Source organism: Populus alba, chromosome 1 (genome assembly GCF_005239225.2).
Source record: "Populus alba chromosome 1, ASM523922v2, whole genome shotgun sequence".
Taxonomy (NCBI): Eukaryota; Viridiplantae; Streptophyta; class Magnoliopsida; order Malpighiales; family Salicaceae; genus Populus; species Populus alba.
The window spans coordinates 25675564-25694723 of NC_133284.1; the positions used below are offsets into that span (position 1 = coordinate 25675564).

Consider the following 19160-nt stretch of genomic DNA (forward strand, 5'->3'; position numbering starts at 1 on the left):
TAAATCGGGTGACTCGAATCAAGACCTGATAAACTTGGGCAGGAATCCTTCTTGCGGCATGATTCTTTACTTTCCCCCTAGATGTTCAAACATGAATATCTTAAGCTTATGTTATCAAAATCAAGTGATTCAAAAGACCAAATTTATCAGCATGTACAGGACTAAAACTTCCATGAATGATTCAAAGTGAGATAAAATCATTTTGAAGAATAGAATTGCAAAAAACTCGGGTTTGAATCCTTCTCGCGACAAGATTCTCTGCTTTCACATTAGATATTCGAGTGAGAATATCTTAAGCTTCTGATATCAAAATCAGGAGACTCAAAAACCCAAATTCATCTACACATACAGGACTACAACTTTTATAAAGGATTCAAAGTGGGATAAATTTGTTTTGAAGAAAAGAATCTGGCCGCAATCTGCTTGCTCAAAAGGATCTCCTGATCTGATTCAGAAACTGACAATGTCGAGCATCTTGATCTGACTAAGAGTCTGACATAAGAATATCGAGCCCTAGGACTTAAAAAAAGGTGCAGATCAATTCTTTAATAAGTCATGAATGACAGAATATAGCTGGGATGGTTAGATATTGTACGAAACCAAGTCAGAATCAATGTTGAAGTTCGAATAGAATTGGTTTACAACAGAATTGTGACAGCAACAGAATCAGTTTTAGTACAAATTCTGAAGGATTTATCTAATCTTAAAGACCAGATAAAAAAAGGAATGAATTTGAAATTATGAAAACTCCTAATTAGCCTAAAAATCCTAAAGATTTTGACAACAAAAAGGAAGGATAAAGAGAGTATAAAACAGCTGAAACAAGGTTCGAAAACATTTCTTTCTTCTTTGCTTTTGTCAATTTTTCAACAATCACGAACTAAAATCCCGTATTTGGTTCAAGAGAGATACACACCATCTCCAGCATGTAGGGCCCAAAAATGAGTAACAACAAGACATTTAGTGTGTCCCGGGTTAAAATGTCTTTTTCCCATAAATATTTTGGACTATTATAATGAAACTTGGTGTGATGTAATTTCCATAAATGTAGGACACATCATTTGGGTAGAAATTGGTCAAATGACTTAGATGTTACATCTTTAGGCGATCAAGTTCTTGTTCATTCACTTTTCATGATAAAAAGAATCAAATCATTGGATTACGACCAAGGCCTAATGATAGTATCAGAATGAAAGAAAAGGTAAAAGAAAATGGGCTTAACATAATTAGTCATAAGGAGTTTGAAAAGGAGGTTCATGAAGAGTTTGTTGTGTTTGCCTTAATAGCCAATAAGGTTGTAGAAAGTTCTTTAGACAAACCACCTAAAGAAACAGGGGAAGTGTTAAAAGAATTTCTAGATATCTTTTTATGTGAACTACCTGATGGTTTACCTCTTATACATGACATTCAATACGCTATAGATTTTATACCTAATTCGATATTGCCTAACTTGCCTCACTACAGGATGAATCATAGTGAAAATGTCAAATTACAAAGGCAAGTAAATGAACTATTACAATATATATATATATATATATATATATATATATATATATATGAGAGTTTGAGTCTTTGTGTTGTACCTACCCTTTTAACACCTAAGAAAGATGGCTCAAGGAGAATGTGTGTAGATAGTTAAGTCATTAATAGGATTTGTATCAAGTATTGATTTCTCATTACTTAATTTGATATAAGCCTAAATTTAATCTAAGATTAACCTGGAGAATATGGGTATCATCATATAAGACTATATCCAAAGGATTAATGAAAAACTATATCTAAGACTAAGAATAGATTATATAAGTGGCTAGTCATGCCTTTTTTTTCTTTTCCAATTCACCAAGTACTTTTATGAGAGAAATAACACAAGTGCTTAGGCCATTTATGAAAAAATTCTTAGTGGTGCATTTTGATGATGTCTTTATTCATAGCAAAACCAAGAAAGAGCATTTAGATCATCTTATTCAAGTTTGTACAACCTTAAGAAAGGAAAGTTTATTTGCCAATGTCAAAAGGTGTTCTTTCTTTATGAATCAAGTAGTTTTCTTAGGCTTTATAGTGTCATGTGAGGGAATTTAAAAAGTTCAAGCGATTGTAGATTAGCCTGGACCTAAGAATATTGATGAGGTTCGTATTTTTTTTAGGCTTGCGACTTTGTATCATCATTTCATCAAGAGATGTAGCACCATCATATCTCTTATCACGGATTGTTTCGAAATAAGATGAGTTTCAATAGAGTAAATGAGCTAATAATGCATTTGAAGTGGTCAAGAAGAGGTGACGAAGGCCTTAATAATACGGCTTCCTGATTTTACTAAGGTGTTTAAAGTAAAATGTGATGCCTCAAGAATTGGTATAGGTGGAGTATTTGTCAAAAACATCATCATGTAGCTTATTTTGGTGAGAAACTTAACAAGGCCAAACAAAAATACTCAACCTATGATAAAGAATTTTATGTTGTAGTTCAAGCCTTACACTATTAGCACCATTATTTGCTACCATGGGAGTTTGTTCTTTTCTCCAACCATGAGACCTTTTACTATCTCAACTCCAAAAAATAATCTCAACCATAGGCATGGTCATTGAGTTGAGTATTTACAAGTTTATTCATTTGTAATGAAATATAAATCCGTAATGGAAAATAAAGTGGCAGATGTCTTCATTCATCGAGTAATATTGTTATTTGTAATGTGTTAAAGTTACTGGATTTGAGAGACTCAAAGAGGAATATAAATCTTGTCAAGAATTTAAAGAAATATACATGACATTAAAAGATGAGAGCAACCATGTTATAGATGGTAATTACCTCTTAGAAGGGTATTTGTTTTGGGATAATAAGCTTTGTATATCGAAGACATTAGTGCAAAATTGTTTGGTGTAGGAGATTCATGATGAAGGTCTTTTAGGACACTTTGGGATAAATAAAACCAATGAAAAGATGGAATGTCAGTTCTTTTGGTCTAACTTAAAAAGAGATGTAGTTAAATTGGAAGATTAATGTAGAACATGTCAACCAGCTAAGCATGGAAAATAAAATATTGGTTTTTACACCCCCTTGCTTGTTCCCACTTACCCTTGGCAAAATGTAAGTATGGATTTTTGTTTGGGCTTCCATACTGCAAAGAAGTGTCTTAACACAATTCTGGGTTATTCCCCAAAAATCACCTATTTTTCAAAATAAAAATTAAAAAAATAAAATAAAATTTACCAACATGGAGAAAGCAAGTCGGGAAATCAAGCTGCAATTTCGAAGGAAATTCAAGGTCTAATTGTACCCCATAAGGCCAAAAAATGGGGGGAAATGAAAATTGAAGATCAAATTAAATTATTATTGGACGAATTTGCATAAAAGTTAAGTCCAATGACATAATTAAATTTTTAATAAGCCAATTTGATTTAATCATGGGCCAAATTAAATTTTAATTATGTTTAAGAATTAATTTGGGTCCAATTGAAGGATATAATTAAGTGTAAGGACTTAATTATACTTTAAATTGATCAAATTAATTTTATTTGGGGCTTAATTGGTGAAAATATAAGTTTGGGAGCCCAATTTGGGCTTAATTGAGAAAATTAAAATTTTAAGAGGCCAAATTTAATTTTTACAAAGTTCATTGATTGAAATCGGGGGCAAGATCGTAAGAAAATTGAAGATTTGTTGTCAATTAGCGATTAAATTGACAAAATTAGCATCCAAGGAACAATTTACAAAAGACACGTAAATTTAGGGCTCAAACAGTAATTCATCAGGGGTTTAATTGCATTAAATCAAAAATTTAGAGTCAATGAGGGGTTCTATTGAAAAAAATTGAAAGTTGGAGAATTACATTGAACTTCTAGGAAAACCCTTATTTAACCTTAAACGGCATTGTTTTGATGATTTAAAAAAAAAAAAAAAGTCAGACTAGACGACGCGTCATCTGGTTACTGTTCATTGTCCTTTTCTTTTACTGGAAAAAGCTGCTCATGTCACCTACTTTACACGTGCATTTAAGGCATCTATCGTCCATCAAATCTAACAAATCTTACACGCAATTGATCACCTGCAATTTCTCTACAACATCATGTGAACCATTAAAGCTGAATGACAGCACGACGGCCTAAAGAAGGCAACTAAGTCAGCTTTTTCCGACTTATTTGACAACTTAAGATGCCTACTTTGAACCAACAATTGGGATCCTTCCCAGCTGAATCAAGGGTTGTAATTTTTTTCCAGTATAGACAAGATTGCCCTCTTCCACCACCTATAAATAGAGGTCGATTTTAGGGTTTGAAGGAGGGGAAAATCGGGTCCAAAATTGATCAAAACTAGCATGTCCACCCTCGGTTTCTGCAATTTCTTCTCTCCCTCTCTCTCTCCGTCATTCCAGCTACCGAACAAGGTCGTTGCCAGCCCTTCAGCCACCAATTACACCAAAGGAAGCCAACACAACCACCAACCGACCACCAGGTAGCCACCGCAACTCTCTTTCTTCTCCTTCCAGCCTTTCTCTCTCTTCTGCAACCTTTTCTTCTTCCTCCCACAGCCGACTCCAGCCACCAGCACCTTTGCCCACTTCACTCCGGGCCAGTAACAACAACCCCATCCCTTCCGCCAGGTTGCCTCCCATTTTTCTCTCTCATCGTCTGCAAATGTGTAGTTACATGCAAAACATGAACTATTGTTCACGTTCTGCAAAATAATTAACATCTCCTTCGGGCTGGGCCAGTTCTAGCCTAGCCCCAAAAAACAAAATTCAAAAATCCTTTAAAAAAACATTTGTGATTTTATCACATATTTTTCTTCCCATTTTGCATGATATTGGGTTGTATATTTACACTATAAAATACAAATTCGATATTAAAATACTCAGTTTTCTCTGAAATATTTCAAAAACAATTCAAAACATTTTCATAAAAAAATCTCAACTTTTAAATTAATTTCCATTTTCAAAAAACAAATTTCATGCATAAGGCCAAATCCTAAAAAATTTCAATGCATATTTTCATTAAAAAATTGCATCTTTCTCATGTTTTGAAAATTCAAAAACTGGATATCAAAACCAGTTTTTGATCATCCATTAGGATTTGGCCAAAATATCATAAACCTTTTCCAATATGTTTTAGGTTCCATATGTAGACTTTAATATTTGTGGGGTGTAAAATTATATGATAAAGTACATCCTCAGGTATTAAAGATACAAGGTGTAAATAAATGTGATGTTAAAATTCAGACTTTAGAACGGTTAGGATTTAACCCGATAAGGTAAAGACTCTCTCATAAAGAGAGATCTGCCTTGGACCTTAAAAAAGACCAACGAATAGAAACCCGACCTAGAAAAACAATCAAATAACAATACAGCTTACCTTAGGTAAGGTGCACTAGGGGTGACACCTCTTCCCCTTGCACAACCAGTCTCGTACCCATAATCTCGCAAATCATAGGTTTCTAGTGACCATAATAATAGGTGATGACTCCTGAACATTAATCATAATTTTATGATTAAATTGAAAATCGTCTCCAACACACACACCTCACACAAGAGGCACGAAAAAGCCTCCACCATCGCCAGACAACATTGCAGCGCGACCCCGTGACAAGAAGCATGCCTCTATCTTTTTGGTTATCAATTTGTTCTCTAAGATGACCCATTTTATCCCTTATACTAAGACCACATATGTTTTTAGAGTTGCGAAACTCTATTTTGATGAAATGTCGAGATGTATGGTCTTCCTCAAACCATAGTCTCAGATAGGGGTGTTAGATTTATGAAAAATCCTTTGACATATGGTGAGAACTAAGTTGAAATTTTCTAGTGCCTAGCACCCCTTAACTGATCTGATGGTCAAACTAAGGTGGTTAATTAGACAACTTTTTTAGATGTTTAGTGTTTGATCATAATAGAAATTGGGATCTAGTTCTTCCTACAACCTTGTTTGCCTATAATAGATATGTCAATAAGTCGATAGGCATCAGTTCTTTTGAAGTTGTACACGGTTGCAAGCCTAGAAAACCATTAGACCTTCTTCTTATGGCTTCTTGAACCACATGCGCATGTCATTAATTAGAACAGCTTTCCTCGCAGGGAAACATGAAGGTTTAAAATGTTTGATTGGCACGGTTTTTGAGTCGAAAAGGATTAGATTATATATTATTCAGGAAAAAAAAAGGATTAGATTAGATTATTGGTCAATAATTCACTGCAACAATTTCCTCCATTATAGTATTCTTCTTGCATATCAGCTCCAGATCTCCGGGGCAAGGCAGCCAGCTATCTGTAATTCTTTAGAATAATTTTTGGAATGCTACGTATCTCCCTGCGTTCGGCGGCAGCACCATATATCCTTAGAGGACTGCACGTCTAACGACAATGACTAGTGATCATGCACACCATTCCAACCTCATGTTATGCAAGGTTTCCATATCTCTATCATCCTGATCAATTCCTTATAAATAGAAAGCAGAATGTGCTTTGTTTCCATGTCCAATATTAGTAGTTCGAAAAAGAAGGGAAAAAAATGGAAATGCCAAGAGTAGCTGCAGCTTTGGCACTAGCACTTAGCCTCATCTTTGTGAGCATGGCTGGCCAATGCAGTGGTCAGTTGCAGTTTGGATTCTATAATGGAAAATGCAGGGACAGAAATGGTTTTCAGAGAGATGTTGAGGATATTGTCAAGCAGAAAGTAGAGGCAAGATTCAGTACAGACACAACAATAGTGGCTGCTCTTCTTCGCATGCAATTTCATGATTGTTTTGTCAATGTAAGAAGGTTTTGCAATCCCTTTCAACGTTAATTTGTTATAGAATTAACAATCTCTTTGCTCAATACATACACAATCTAATGCGACTTTTTGGGGGTGTTGAAAGGGATGCGATGCATCTATATTGCTGGATGTGCCAAATGGTGAGAAAACTGCACCTCCAAATTTAAGTGTGAGGGGCTATGACTTCATCGAGGAAATAAAGACGGAAATTGAAAATACATGCCCAGGAGTCGTCTCTTGTGCTGATATTATAGTGATGGCTACCAGAGATGCTGTTTTCGAGGTGCATAGCTTTTTTCTATTCCCTTTCAGAATCAATGCATGCGTCTCATTCTTGTCAAAAGAACTGAACTGTAAACAAACATTAAAAAGATTTATTCAGGGGTCAAAAGAGTAGGATAACAAAAGAATTGAGTGATAAATGTTTGTGCTCATGCAGAGTGATAAGAAGTCAAGGACAGGATGGTACCCTGTACAAACAGGAAGAAGAGATGGTCGTGTATCTTCTGCTCAAAATGTGAAACTCCCATCTCCAAGCATCCCAGTTCCTCAAGCTATTGCAGCTTTTAATAGCAAAAGACTGAGCACTATTGACATGGTTTATCTTCTTGGTACGTGATGATGCATGTTTCCATTCCTACTTCTCTTTGAAACGACATGTGATATTACATTTCCAGGCACATTTCTTATTTGTCTTTTGATTCTTCTGATGATGTATAGGAGGTGGTCACAGTGTCGGGGTAGCACATTGTGGTTTATTCCAAAATCGTCTTTATGATTTCAAGAACACTGGCAACCCTGATCCAACCATGAATACAACACTACTGAAAACCCTACAAACTCTCTGTCCTCAAAATTCTAACAGTAACAACTCAGCTAATCTCGACCAGGATCCTCTCAAGTCTTCTTCAGTGGACAAATCTTTCTTCGAGCAAATACGTTTAGGTAATGGGATTCTCGAAGTTGATCAGCAGCTGGCACTGGATTCAAACACCAGATTCTCAGTGGCAAGAGTAGCTGGAAGCAGCGACTTCAGTTTTCAATTTGGTCGGGCCATGATTAAGTTGGGAGCTGTTGACGTCAAGATTGGCAAAGATGGGGAGATCAGGAAAAGATGCGCAGCTGTTAATTCACCTAGTGGAAATTCTGGTGAAAATATTTTTAATATATTCGGTTGATTATACTTGGCATCCGTCAACTAATCTGCTTTCATCCTTGTTTATTAATTGATGCCCCTTTTTTTTTTCTTGTTTTTATCTCATGTTTCTTTATGTTATTCTTTTTTGTATTTATTATTTGCTGTAATCTTGTTCTAATTGAATGAAGCAAGGAACAAAATTATATATGTTTGGTCAAGGAAAGAATAGCTCAAGTTTGCGCAATATGAGATGAATCGTTTTAATTAGAACTGCATTCATTCAGCTAAATAATTGATGTCATAGTCTTGGCGTGCCAATATTAGAAAAGAAGAAAATGCACTCAGAAGAACAATCTCAATTCTCAACAGATGGTGGTGAGGGGGGGGACTTTAGTTTAAGCCTTGGATGCAAGGGCTGCCTTGATCTTTTGGATAGTATCCATATCAGTTTTTGAAGGCATTGGCGAGGACAGCATCATCAATTCAACGATGAAGGATGGCCTCACCTTTCACTTTTTTTGGGTTGCTAGACCAAGTTAACATGAGTTTATTTTATTATTTTTATTTTATTTATCTGAATTATTTATATTAAACAGTTTTAATTAATGAGTTAAATTGAATAATTATATATTTTAAAGTTGTGTTATTTATATATTTCTTTTTTAATTTGTGAGTTTTTGTAGACTTTATAAAAATAACAAACTATTCATTCTCTGAATTTTCTCTTCTTCCTAGCTTTTCTTTCACTGTTTTTAATTCATGGCTTCCTTTTTTTCTTTATTTTTAGTGTTTTTTAGTTTTTGATCCATATCAATTTTGATATCAGAAAACAAGCTTTTAATTATTCTTACAATTAATCAATTTTTTAGAGCTTCTGAAAATCCTCTAAATTTAAATTTAACATGGTTTTAAAAACCTAGAAATTATGTAGATTCTTTATTAACAATTTATCTTAAAAAAAACTTTTAATCTTTCTGGTTACAATGAGTTTTGCAATATATATATATATATTGTTCATCTTCTCTACCCAGCAAACTCTTTATAGAACCAGCCACTTCAGCGAACAAAACATATTCTGCTATCTTTAACTTCCCTCCCACTGTATCTTCTTCTCTTTATATGATTTGTATTAAAGAAATGCCCTGACATGCAGGATGGCGTATATAGTTCATTTGTTCTTGCTTAATCATGCTCGTTCGTTTGTCTTAATTTGTTTTATAATATTAATAATTATTTTCCATAATCCATCTTTGAAATCTGAGCCTTTTAACAGGAGATCTCTGTTAGATATACAATCCAAATCAACCAGATCAAAGTAACATTAACATGCCAGGATTATAATGAAATATTCTCTGCTTGGCTAACCGAAGATTATTCCAATAAATGTCTAACAGAAGACTCGAACAGGGTGAGTCTCCGATTCATATGGAATGCTTCGTGCAAGGTTATGGCGGAGGAAGGATGACCACAATATAAACTCAGCTATGACGCTAACTCGTTTAGAACAAATGTGACTATATTTGCAAGTGCATCAGTAAAAAAACATATTGCTTCAAGAAAAGTAACCACCTCATTCAGAGCATAAAAGTCACAAGCAAAACTCCATATCGTTAAGTTTCTACAAAGTTTAAATATCAATTCGAAGTCAACAATTTTCCATAGGATAAGAAAAACTACAAAAACGTCCTGACTTGAAAAGAGCCATCACCAAGCAGTCAAAGCAGCACCACCGAAATGGAATTTCTCTGATGAGAGACAGCTTACAGCCTTCTTCCCCTTCTGCCACCCTTTCTGCGGGTGCTGTCTGTTGGAATTGGTGTCACATCCTCTGAAAAACATACAAGCAATCGTCAAACTCAATGCCAATGAAAGAAGATTCAGGCTTACAAATGCTTCTCTGGTTTAATTACTACATGGCCAGTTCAGCTATTCATACTCGATCAACAGAAAAACACAGCATAAATGTTAGACAGTATTCATGGCATATAACAAATATAAAATGTCAGGCTCTTGAAAAATTACGACATTAAAGAGTAACTAATTCTAGATTGAAAGCTTCAATCCACAAGCATCACCAGCACCAGTTCATCCAAGCTAGGTAACAAACACAAGTGCATATTAAACTCCTAAAATTGCAATCAATGGTTCTAAAACTTTATTTCATATTAATGACTTACCAATGCGACCAATTTTCATTCCAGAACGAGCCAATGCCCTAAGAGCAGACTGGGCACCAGGCCCAGGTGTCTTAGTTTTGTTCCCTCCTGTAGCGCGAAGCTTGATATGAAGAGCAGTAATGCCAAGTTCCTGTTAGTTTTGAAACAAGTTCAGTGCTAATGAAACCACTTCTGAATATAAAAAAAATATTATAAATTAAAAGGAGGAAATTTTTTCAAATCAATGTATCAAATATAAAGCAGAACAAAGACCTTGCATCTCTGTGAAACATCCTGTGCAGCAAGCATAGCAGCATATGGTGAGGATTCATCCCTGTCAGCTTTAACCTTCATTCCACCTGGTACATATGCAGAACAAGGAGATAGAGTTACACTAGTAGCAGAAACAATGGCCTGATGACATGTGACAAAGCAACAGTTCTACGAGTAATGCACAACCAAAATAAAGCAAACTACTGCCAATATTGAACAAGCAATCATGTGATAGCAAAATGATGAATTCACCATGCAATTGTATTTTGGACAGTCAAAAGGCCACTGATAAATCAACACTGCACTACACAGTACAACAAAGTACTCATGTTGGATAAGAATATAGAAACATAATGTAAAAACTCAAGACACTTAAAATTTTAAAATCATTGTATAAATTAATTTTAAAAAGGAAAACACCCAAGTCTGTTTTAATTAGCAAAAACAGCAAACCAAGAGAGAAAAAGACAAATAGAGCAGAAGCAAGCTAGAAATCTTTATAAGCATGACCCCATTCCAAGAAAGAGCAATTGTTAAAAAAATTATGACAGTATAAAACACATACCAGTAATGCGAACTAGGGTTTCCCTCCCAGACAGATCAGTCACATGCTGCAATAATTTAAACCAAGTTAAATCACTTACAGATAAACCCAAAAGATCCCGTTAATCAAAAGACAGACATGATAGTTCATTTGGGAAAATATGAAAGAACGCTCACAATGAAAGTGTCATTGAATGAAGCAAAAATGTGAGCCACCCCGAAAACATGCTCTCCCTCCCGGACAGTTGGGCCAAGAGTAACATTTTCTTCCTTTGGCTCTCTTGTCCTTCTCTTTGACTATCAAATCATAAACAAAATTCTATCAAAACAAAAACCCACGAAAAAGAAGCAAAATCTAAATCTGAAAAACAAATATAGAGCTCAAACCCCACGTCCTTAAACAACAAACAGCTAACGTATATACTATCACAGTCAAGAACAATCAAACAAAGCATAGGACAAGTGACTGATAGCATAAAAAAGAAACCTTCTACAACATCAACTTACATCCGAAAAATCCCAAATTTCCCACCCTAAAACAGAAATCTAAATCTGAAAAACAAATATAGAACTCAAACCCCACGTCCTTAAACAACAAACAGCTAACGTATATACTATCACAGTCAAGAACGATCAAACAAAGCATAGGACAAGTGACTGATAGCATCAGAAAGAAACCTTCTACAACATCAACTTATATCCGAAAAATCCCAAATTTCCCACCCTAAAACAGATGCAAATTGAAAAGTACGAAAATTTAACCGAAACCCACTTCCCCTTTGTTTATTTTCTTAAAACAAAACAGATAACAAAAGCAAATATCCTTGTCTTAAGTCCTCCAAAGCAGATATACATCAACAAGAACAACAAAAACAAGGTACGAAGAGAGTTAAATACGTTAAAGAGATCTTACTTACCATGGCTGAAGGCAGTTTAGGTTCAGAAGCCCAAGGATGCTAAAAGAGGCTGCTGGCCGAGCTTGCTTGCGGCGTTGCGGAGGACGACAGGGAGCGGCTCTAAGAGGAGACTTTATATGAGGGGAGTGGTCAGGGTTTTAGTAGAGTCAATATTATTTTTATTTGCTTGAAAGTCCTTGGAGTTTTATTTTATTCTTATTGGGACTAATTTAGGTTGGGCTTTTCTCTTTTTTAGTTTTTCCTAATAATCTGATTTCTTTTCTTGGGTTATTTTATGGGCTTATTTTATGGGACGGTCTTTTCCAAGCTTTGTGAAACAACTGGCCCATAGGACATAGCATTTGATTCTCTCTTTCTTTCTTTTTTAAGAAAAGGGGTCAAAACTCAAAAGCGATTTCTCATAGTATATTTTGTTGTAGAGTATTTTGGGCATCACTTCTATTTATTGGTTTAATTTTTAAAAAAGAAATATTTAATTAAAAGAAATCATAAGTTGTATGGTGTTAAAATCAATTTTCATAAGCAACAAGTAAAATATAGAATTGAGATAAAATCTTACTTTGCGCATGAATTACAAAGTTTAATTCTTGTAATGGTTGATTTCTTTGGTTTGTTTGTTTGACTTTTTAGAATTTAATTTCTAAGTAGACCAGTCAAGATGGTTTCACTTCTTGTTGGATTACAAAGTCAACTTTGAAAAAACAATTACTTGACAGTAGAATCAAGTTTTAGAGCATATTTGGAAATGTAATTATAGTTACTTTTCAAAATATTTTTTTGTGATAAAATGCATTAAAATGATATTTTTTTTTATTTTTTAAAAATTATTTTTTAAATTAAAACATTAAAACGATCCAAAACATATAAAAAAAATAAATTATCTTATATAAAAAAAAATCCAGTTTAATTATTTTTTATATATATAAAAACCAAATGGAATAAAAAATAATCACCCTAAAACTAACTAATGCACCTTCTCCTACGAATTTCTTGAGCCTTTTTTATTTTTATATTTTCTGCTCCCAATTTCAAATACATTTAGAAATACAGATCCGAGAGATGAAAAATTATAGTTGATTAAAATGTTATTAATTGCCATGCCATCTTTGGTTTTTCTCTCAGCTGGCCTTAGCCACTCAGGATGTAACGAATGTCCCACAAAAAATACAGAAAAAGGATGATATTGGGACTTTCTTAGTGTTGGAAGGATGATATTGGTGAATTTTAAACTATTAGTATCGAAGTGCAATTTATAAAGACAAAAATGAAATTTATTCTATAATTAATAATTTCAGCAAGATTTTTAGAGATGAATACTACATTTAATTAATAGTATTTAGATAATCATATCTAAATATATAAAAACGTAATATTTGAGATTATAAACACCTTGATGAAGAGCCGTTTGTTTACACAGTCACGGCTGCATTTTAATTAAAATGCAGTTTGCAGTCGTTTGGTTAAGGAAAAAAGTAATATACTATTTATGGGTCTCACTTATTTTTTATGTTGGAAACGCAATTAAAGAAAAGCAAATATTCCTTGCTTTTTTTGCACTATTCACTTGCACTCCGTGAACTCTTTTTTTTTTAATGTGTTAATTTTTTTAACATTTTTTTTTAAAAAAACTAGTTTATAGTGAATTTTATACCTAATAATATTTTATCTAATTTTATTACACGCTAAATTTTTTTTGAAAACTGTAGTTCTTGTCAGATGTATTTCGTACGTAATGAAATTGTAGATAGTTTCATAGAATAATAAAAAATATTTTATATAAAGTATAATTTATTTGATGATGTAATAGCAATAGTTAAATCTACAATATTTAAATTAAAAATCATCAATATTAATATATATATATATATATATATATTTAAAATTATTTTATAATCTTAATTTTAAAAGTATTTTTAACCAAACACATTAAATTATTTTTTCTTCAACTTTAGAGGGTGTTTGGGAGTGTGGTTGCTGTTGCTTTTCAAAGTGCTTTTCACTTAGAAAAGCATGCCAATAATATTTTTTTTATTTTTTAAAAATCATTTTTGAGATCAGCACATCAAAATGATTTGAAAACATCAAAAACATATTACTTCCAAGCTAAAAAAAAAAAATTCAAATTTTATGAAAAGCGCTTTTCAAACGCAATCTCAAACAGCATATTAATTTCAGCCACAGTTTTAATCAAACATCTATTTTTTCAAATCAATTTTAATTAAAAATAAATTTTATAAAATAATTTTTTTCAAATCATAATTACAACCGTTATTGAAATATCAAACGCACACAAAGCCAAGTGAAATAATATCTTTATTCTTATTAGCTTTTAAAAAACAACAGGCTAAGTACAATTATTTTTTTTTGCTGGCTCAACTAAAGGCGACTGCAGATGACTTGGCTTTCACCGCTGTACGATTTGTTTTATTCATGATTTGTTTTTTTAATAATGGTACTTCAAGGGCTCGGATTAAAGGTTGTTAAAAATATATTTTTAGTATGAAATAAAAAATATAATATAAATTTAAATTATAAAAATAGATCATAAAATTGTAAAAAATATTTTTTTATATATAATTTAAACACCAAATAAAATTTCAAACATAATTTAAATAAAAAATACAATAAATACAATTATTAATCTTCATAAATTTTCATTCACCAACAATTCACAGACTTAAACAAAAGCATTGACATATATTTTTAGCAACGTTGCCATCTCCTCTGTAATTCATAAGAATGACAAATAATTGCATTGAACATGCCTCGTGAGATAAACCCAAACTATGAAAAATTCATTTTCTGTCTCTCATTAATATATATATATATATATATATATATATATATATTTATTTACGTGGATGTCCGGGCCAGCTTGCGTTCACCACGACTAATCCTGCGGCTCACTGAACATCCTGTAAACCCAGTGAGCATGTAAGACACCGCGGGGATAATAGGCGTGCACGGTGAGGTTTGAACCCAGAATACAGAGAAAGGGAACATGTCCCTTCAACCGCTGGGCCAAGACATCAAGTGCATGACCTCTCATTAATATATATCTTGTTTAATGCTTACATGGTTCACCTCACCTCTGTGGGCGTTTCAATACATCTATTACTTGTGGAAAAAAAAAAAAACTCTAGGTAAAAAACCACAAACTTCAAGTACTTAGAAATATAAAGAAAACAAAATATGTAACAGATGGAAATAGAAACAATAACTTCCAAAAGATCCTGATTTTATGTGGGATTTTGTCAATTATGGAAAACATAGCATTCTAATGTATGATATCATATGGCTACAGCATATAGATATGTTTATATTAACTATTAACCAAAAGGTTTCCGAATGATTGAATTGAAGTATGTAAGAGCAATTAAAAGGCAACAATTGAGCAAGATATGAAATTATTATGGTTATGGAACGGCGGAGAATGGAGAGAAAAATAGGATAAGGATGCTTTGTGTCTGTGGTTAAAGTTGATTGGTGATCAATTGACAAATTTTATTTTCCAATTGAAAACGTAAACACGGAAGAAAAATCACAATTTTGCTCGATCTCAAACGATTTTACCTAGTCAAAACTATTTTAGTACGATCTTTAGTTTTTATACCGAGTTGACACTATAAATATATATAAATTAACTTGTAAAAATATATAATTTTATAAGTATTTTAATATCATTGACGCAAGCTATGTTAAGGACTACAAAGACGCTAGTGAATGCTTATATGTATAGATTTATTTTATTCAATAACAATTTTATTAGAACTATTAATGTTTGTTTTGGAATTATATAAGATCCATTTTAACTGCTTTAATCATCCTATACTTGTTACGGGGTGGATAAATTGTTAAAAGGTCAACAGTCCAGCAAATATATTAAAATTTTATTTTTTATATAATATTTTTTTCTAAAGGAGAATCAAATAGTTTTTTTTTATCATATCAAAATCATAAATTAAAAAAAAAAAAACTAAAAACTCGTCAATTTAATACTTTAACAAATAAAAAACACTTTCAAAAAATATAAATCATAATGTCGCATATTGCCTTAATTCTGGATCTAGGTGGGTGGGAAACATTTTTTTTTTCTTCTATGTTTTTCTCTCTTTTTCTCAAACTTATCACTCAATATATATTGATTTTTTTTAATTATACTAATTATTAGATATCACCAACTTATATCATGCCTAAAAAAAATTAATTGTTTAGAAGAAAATTCATTAAAAATGGGAATAGGTTCAAATCCTATTTCTAACTTTTTAGAAACGTAACATATATCTATGTCTATTTAACCTTAGTTGAAGAAGCATCCTAAATTTTCGTGTAATAAAGGTCCAATGGAATGTCCAGAGATGAGCATTGATGATAAAGGCGCAATGTTCCTCTCAAATATACAACCATCCTATTTTTACACCCATTTTATTAAACCAAAATTATTTATTAATTACATTTAAGTCAAAATCTTATTTTTATTTTTTTCATATCACCATTGTGCAATCACTACCAAAAAAATTAGCAAATACAAATAAAAATACTAACAACCGAAATCATATCGGTAAATTATGGTGAACCATATGCTCCTTACAAGACCATGGTAAAAAGGGCAGTCGGATCAATTTTTAATTATAGCAACGTACATGGAGTTGTCAATGACAATAGAAATCCTTATAGGAATATGATTATGGATATAATGAGAATGAATCAGGATTATGCAAGTAAATGTTCAATCAAAGATGAAGAACCAAATGCAGGTGTGCCCATGTCTTTTGATCTTTTAAAACATTCTAATTAACCATTATGGAATGAGTGCATAAATCATAGTAAATTATCTGTCAATGCACAAGTGTTCACAATCAAATCATATCATAGGTTGAATGAGGCTGGTTACGACAGAATTATTGAATGGACGAGAATCATTTTACCTGAAAGGAATAAACTGAAAAAAAAACTTCTATACTGCTAAATCCATGATGAAACAACCACTTAGTATACTAAAAAATTGACATGTGTCCAAACTACCTTGAAAATACATATTTAACCGAGTATAGAACATGTGGGTATGCTCGTTATAAACTTATAATTGGTAGGGAAAAGACTATTGTTACACATAAAAAAAACTTATATACTTCTCAATCACTCATAGACTAAAAAGGTTATGCATGTGTCCAAACACTATCGAGCACATGACATGACATCATTCACATAATGTAGTTGATGGAGTCTAATGTGTCCTTCCAATGGCAAAGCTGAAAACATTTTAATAAGGTGCATCCTCAATTTTCAATTGAATCAAGAAATATACATTTTAGGTTGTGTATAGACATACTCAATCTATTCAGGTCATTTGTTGCTCCTTATTTTTGTTGGCCAATGATACTCACAGTTTACAACTTTCCACTAAGGATGTATATAAGGTTGGAGTTCATGTTTTTATCTACAATCATACCGAATCCTAATAGTTTAGGTCAGAATATAGATGTTTGTCTTCGACTGTTGAATGATGAGTTGAATCAATTGTGGCCGTCTAGGACTTTGATTTATGATGTCTCAAGGTAACATAATTTTTAGATAAAGATAGCTTTGATGTGTACTATCAATGATTTTCCTATGTGTGAAATGGTTTCTAGTTGGAGCACGCATGAGAAATTAGCATGTTCATGCTATATGAAAAATAATAAGGCCTTTACCTTAACAAATAATGGTAAAACGTCTTTTTTTTTTATTGCCACTAATGGTTCTTGTCATCGGATCACAAGTACATAAAGAAAAAAAAAATGACTTCTTTATTAGTAGAGTTGAAGAGAATGTTCCACCACTGGTGTTGTTGGGTGAAGAATTGTATGATGTAATATTATAGTACAATGCTAGTGTGTTTGATTTTCAATCCGATAAGTAGAAGTTTTCTGATTTTGGTGTGACCCATGATTGGGTAAAACAAAGTATTTTCTAGGAGCTTTCTTTTTGAATTTGCTGTCTTTTTTTCATGAAACTTATAACACTCGGTTGCAGGAGAGATAGAAGGGCGATCCTTCAACTTATCCCAAAATTGATTCGGATTTGTGGTTGGAGGCAAGATTATCCGATAGAATCGATAGAAATTGAGTTTACAATATCTCAAACATTATGGTTGAGGAGTTGAGAATGATCCAAAGTGTTTCAACCGTTTGATGCTCACAATTGATTCCGAGCACTCAATCTTAGAAGTTTCAAGTCATTTTAAACCAACAAGTTAAAGCCTATACAACCCATCTTGCTACCAAGACAGAACAACGTAGTGTTGAGATGGCCAAACTTTGGTGATTGTACATGGATTTAAAATCATACATGGATAGTACATGTGCTCCTCCTTATTGCCCTCGGTCTTGATGAAGACCCACCTCCTCCTCCTCCTCCTTCGCCCCTTTATTGTAGATGAATTATATTTAAATTGATAAATTTTTAAATTTATAATAAATATTTGATTTTATTTTCTTTTAACTTTTTCTACTCTGTTTATTACATATTTTTTCAAAAAAAAATATTTAAAAACTTATTGACAAGTTTACCAGCAGAAGAAGTCCATTAGTATATTTTAGAAAGTTAAAAAAGAATTACTGAAAATGCCATTAACATTATTTAATCACTGACGAAATTCATTCATCGGTAGTTTAGACATAAATCACCGATAAAATTACAAATAAACTTTTTATCAGCGACATGCTATATTTATCGATGGAAATCTTGACAGAATGATGCTGACAATCTTTTTTGTTTAGCGTGTTTTTCCTTTTATAAATCTATCAATGGTTATATTACCGACTGAATGACCGCCATAATAGAAATCATTAATTATAAGTTTTCTGATGAATAATAACCCTTTATGATCTCGTCAATAAAAAGTATGCTAACAGAATCAGTGTCTAACTATCAATAGAATATTCCATATGTAAATTGCTAAATTTTGGTAGTGAATTTTTACAATTTATTGAATATCATTAATACCTCAATGTTTAATTATTTTTTATATCCCTAATATTTAATCTATGCAATCTGAAGCAACCATTCAATGTCAAAAGTCTGATAGTTTTCTTCATGAGGGCCAGAAAATATACACGAGCAACAATTTATTTAAGAATTTATAAATTATAAATTTGATGTAATGTGTAGCGTAAATATAAAACTAGAATTTCCAATTAAATTATAAATTCTTGGCTTGGTTGCCCTCCAATAGAACCTGATTTGCAGAATTTTTTATTTAAATTTTAGCTTGATTCAATAATAATCTTATACAAAATCATAATTGTTTTTTCTCAATTATACTTCCAAAATAATTGAGATTCCTCTCGAGTATTTCTTTATCCATCTTATCCATAAACGCTTTCGCAACACGCTATCAAAAAAAAA

General features: G+C 32.4%; 2 protein-coding genes across 2 annotated transcripts; one reads left to right on the forward strand and one right to left on the reverse strand.

Annotated features, from left to right (window-relative positions):
• Positions 1-6485: 6485 nt before the first annotated feature.
• Positions 6486-7942, forward strand: LOC118046968 (peroxidase 60). Its single transcript, XM_073409585.1, has 4 exons — positions 6486-6741; positions 6848-7027; positions 7184-7355; positions 7465-7942. Exons 1-4 carry the CDS (start codon positions 6499-6501, stop codon positions 7920-7922), a joined length of 1053 nt encoding a protein of 350 aa, XP_073265686.1. The 5' UTR covers positions 6486-6498; the 3' UTR covers positions 7923-7942.
• Positions 7943-9433: 1491 nt separating this feature from the next.
• Positions 9434-11923, reverse strand: LOC118046969 (small ribosomal subunit protein uS11z). Its single transcript, XM_035056080.2, has 6 exons — positions 11772-11923; positions 11032-11151; positions 10877-10922; positions 10312-10397; positions 10060-10189; positions 9434-9710 (listed from the first exon to the last, which is right to left on the reverse strand). Exons 1-6 carry the CDS (start codon positions 11772-11774, stop codon positions 9643-9645), a joined length of 453 nt encoding a protein of 150 aa, XP_034911971.1. The 5' UTR covers positions 11775-11923; the 3' UTR covers positions 9434-9642.
• Between the last annotated feature and the right edge of the window lie 7237 nt (positions 11924-19160).